The sequence below is a fragment of the Cynara cardunculus genome, assembly GCF_001531365.2.
Source record: "Cynara cardunculus var. scolymus isolate 2C chromosome LG 1, CcrdV1, whole genome shotgun sequence".
Classification (NCBI taxonomy): Eukaryota; Viridiplantae; Streptophyta; class Magnoliopsida; order Asterales; family Asteraceae; genus Cynara; species Cynara cardunculus.
This window is the reverse complement of record NC_037528.1, coordinates 21,635,358-21,637,625: the sequence shown is the minus strand read 5'-3', so window position 1 is coordinate 21,637,625 and position 2,268 is coordinate 21,635,358. Positions and strand designations below refer to the sequence as shown.

At 31.2% G+C, this 2,268-nt stretch overlaps 1 protein-coding gene across 1 annotated transcript in view; it reads left to right on the top strand.

Moving 5' to 3' along the window:
* Positions 1-316: 316 nt before the first annotated feature.
* Positions 317-2,268, top strand: part of LOC112523418 (putative wall-associated receptor kinase-like 16) — a 6,220-nt gene continuing 4,268 nt past the window's right edge. Inside the window, exons 1-2 of the mRNA XM_025133049.1 lie at positions 317-1,143; positions 1,198-1,387. Coding sequence (XP_024988817.1) covers positions 325-1,143; positions 1,198-1,387 — 1,009 coding nt within the window. The 5' untranslated portion in view covers positions 317-324. The remainder of the gene's footprint in view (positions 1,144-1,197; positions 1,388-2,268) is intronic.

Below are 2,268 nucleotides of genomic sequence, written 5' to 3'. Positions count from 1 at the left end.
TGTATTTGATTGTGTTTATCTACAGTTAGTTACACGAATTCAGATATGAGATGAAATCGTTTAAGGATGAACGGATTTAAGAGTTTTAAGAATTTTAGCCAAATGGTTTATAAGATAGTATAGATAATATAATATCAATAAAATAAAATAATGTCATAGATCAAAAGTAAAGACCTGGTCGTTATATGCGAACCATTCCAAATAAAATATATTTTTAATAAATCATGGACTCAAATAAGTAGGAAAAATCCACCATTTTCTTAAATCCTCTTATTATATATATATACATAAACCCCTCCAATGGTTATTTATCACAAAAAAAACATGAAGTTATTCCGTTTACTTATGATCTTGCTCGCGTTAACAACATCATCAACAGCGGTCCCGTATTACGCCAAACGAGGATGCAACGATACGTGCGGGCAAGTGAGGATTCCATACCCTTTCGGAATCGGAAAAAACTGTTCCGTGAATAGATGGTACACAGTTGACTGCAACTCCTCCACACCATATCTATCTGCACTCAACGATCTGGAGGTATTGCACATAAACTTGGATAACCAAACAGTAACTGTTAATGTCTCAATGATCTCTGATTGCCAGAATCCAGTCCGGAATAGCAGCCAAATCTTGAACGTCAACCTTGATGGGAGTCCGTTTCTGTTTTCCCGACGTTACAACAAATTTGTTGTGCAGGGATGTGGTAACGCTGTCATCCTGGACGAAGGGAGTGTCGTCACAGGGTGTTCAACGACTTGTCGCGATGATTTCGTTAGCGAAAATATAAGCAACTGTGTTGGCATCAATTGTTGCCAAACAATAGTCCCTTATAATCTGAAGTCGTATAGCTTGAATCTGACGAGTTTAGAAAGGCAGGTGGGGGGAGATGCAGTTTGTGGGTGGGCCTTCTTGATGGATGAGAATTCACAAGTCCGGTCTCTTGCGAAGAACATCTCTCATGTTCCAATATCACTTTTGTGGACCCTAACAGACAGTGACTTCTATCTAATTGATTGTTGTTATACAATTGATAATGTCAAAGTGGATGTTGGCAATGGTAAATCAGTTATGTCGTTTAAATGCCGCAGTTTTCCCGGTTATTATGAAGGAAATTATTATATAGGAAATGGATGTGATGGTATGTGAAATTTTGTTTACAGTATTTGTGCGTGTGTGTGTGTGTTTTCTGTCTAACAGGAAGTATATTTTCTCTTATATGATGTGCTTTTAGTTAGCCCAGAACTTCAAAAGTGTAGATCCAATGGCGGTAGCTATTACAGTAACAATACAGAATATAATGAAGATGGCTTGGTTAGCAACCGAAACTGGATATGTATGTACTCGGCATTAGTAGTTGAAGAAAAACAGTCTCGGGTTGTTATTCTAGGTAAAGTAATCCCTCTTATTTTGTTTAATTATACTAGAAAGGTACTCGCGCAATGCAACGGGATATATATCGATTTTATTAGTTTGTTTTATTTTTTTTGTATCTGTAGATATTATAATATGAATTTATGTGGTTTTGAACAAACAATAATGTTTCTTTTTTAAAATATAAATTTGAAAATTTCATAAAAATAAAAAAAACATAAAATATATCATTTTTTTGTGTAATTTCTTTAATTCAATTTTTAATTATAATTTAATTTAGGTTTAATGACGAAATAATTTGTTTTCGGTTTAATAATATAATTTTATAAAAATAATAACTAAATATTATGTTAGAACTTAATAATTATCCTAATTATATTTTAGATAAATTTTATCTTGTATTTGATTATATTTATCTATAATTAGTTACACGAATTCAAATATGGAGCTTAATAAATTGTACTTGTACACAATTTACTTTCAATTTTGAATTTTAAGTAATATGCATCAATAAACAGTACTTCATGTATAAAAGATGATTTTCAAGAGTTTTTGTCAAATGCTTTATAATATAGTATAGATACACATTCTTGACTTAGCAATTCAAATTCGTATTAATTATATTAGTAAACTATAACAAAATCGTATTTATTAGACAATATAAATGTCTTCATAGACTAATATAAGTTTAGAAGACCAGACAGTTATATATCATATATATAAGTGTTAAAAATAAGTTTATAGGGGTTTTTACATTTTTTTTTTATTGAAATTCACATAGTCTCTATAATTATGTGTATTCATGTGATTGGTAGACAAAATGAGATCGATGTGTTCCAAAATGTAACGCCCCAACCCACACATTGCATGTAATACATATTTCATACCAAAGAAATA